The sequence below is a fragment of the Eurypyga helias genome, unplaced genomic scaffold (genome assembly GCF_000690775.1).
Source record: "Eurypyga helias isolate BGI_N326 unplaced genomic scaffold, ASM69077v1 scaffold5338, whole genome shotgun sequence".
Classification (NCBI taxonomy): Eukaryota; Metazoa; Chordata; class Aves; order Eurypygiformes; family Eurypygidae; genus Eurypyga; species Eurypyga helias.
In genome coordinates this window covers 8587-9720 of record NW_010264874.1, presented here as the reverse complement: position 1 = coordinate 9720, position 1134 = coordinate 8587, and the positions used below count along the sequence as shown (strand labels likewise).

Here is a 1134-nt window from a genome sequence, read left to right as displayed (position 1 = left end):
ACCTTGTAGCAGGAGTTAAAATTCCTATGGAGCTTTAACAGCATTACTGAGAAAGCAAAATTCTGGGAACAAGGTGGCTTTTTTACTAGGAAAACACAAAAGTTCTTTTTCTTTTTTTTTTCTTTTTTCTTTTGTTTGTTTTTAATTAGGTGGTGATAGAAGCGTGCCTGGTCAGTCAGGACCAGGCCAGGTGATGAATCGAGGAGGGATGTCGGGGTAAGAAGCTTTGTCAGAGTGCTTAAAATGTTTTTATAATAGTTGACTGCTCTGTAGAAAAGAAGAAATTCCCGTGTCAATTGTGAAAAACACCACTTTCAGCTTCTACTTAACTATGGATTGGCAAGTAGAAAAAACCTAAAGGAACCTCTTTTCTCAGAGTCACAGTAGTGGTTGCTGTCCCGGACAATTTTCAATTTGTCTGGCCTTCTTTTTAGGCGCGGAGGCTTCACGCAAGTTGGAAACCAGAGCCAGATGATGCAGAGTAGCGGGATCCACGGAGTGTTTGCGGGCCAGGAGCGGCCAAACAGACCACCAACAGTTAATTAATAGGGCAATTTACATTTATAGTTATGATGTTTAAAGTGTTTATATATATACATATATATATATTTTTTAATGCCAGATTACAATGGTGGTGAATTTTATTATCCAGAGTCACCCTAAAGGTGTGATGATGAAAAGCAGGACTGCTGCCGCGTTGTAGCCGAATGTTACGTCAACTTGTGGGTTTGGTTTCTCTCTCTTTTCTTTTTTTTTTTTTTTTTTGTAATAAATGTGTTCTTGGTCAAACATCACTTAAAAGTTTCTGTTAGTGAAACATTCTGTTTTTCAGAAATAATAAAAGCAGTTTACGGCTGTTACTTTCTTGCTTGGAGGGTCGTCGGGAATACGCCTCTTGAGGGGCTTAAAAGGCCGTGAAGGGAAGAGAGAACCCTCCCGCAGCACGGGGAGGTTCTGAGGGCCGGGCTGGCTGACGGTGGATCTGTCTGCCCCTGTGTCCTGGTTTAAGTCCTGCCAGCAGCACCCGGGGCAGTGGCTGTGTGCCTGCTGTCGCCTCAGGGCTGAGGGAGGTGTTGCCATGTTGGGTGTGGGTGGGCTGAGGCTGGTGTCCGCCCTTGGGTGCTGCAGGAGCCC

General features: G+C 44.3%; 1 protein-coding gene across 1 annotated transcript in view; it reads left to right on the top strand.

The window, feature by feature from the left end:
* Positions 1-546, top strand: part of LOC104513235 (scaffold attachment factor B2-like) — a gene marked incomplete at its 5' end in the record, with an annotated part of 9872 nt that extends 9326 nt beyond the window's left edge. Inside the window, 2 exon segments of the mRNA XM_010156518.1 lie at positions 150-216; positions 435-546. Of these exon segments, the coding sequence (XP_010154820.1) occupies positions 150-216; positions 435-546 (179 nt within the window).
* Positions 547-1134: the final 588 nt, after the last annotated feature.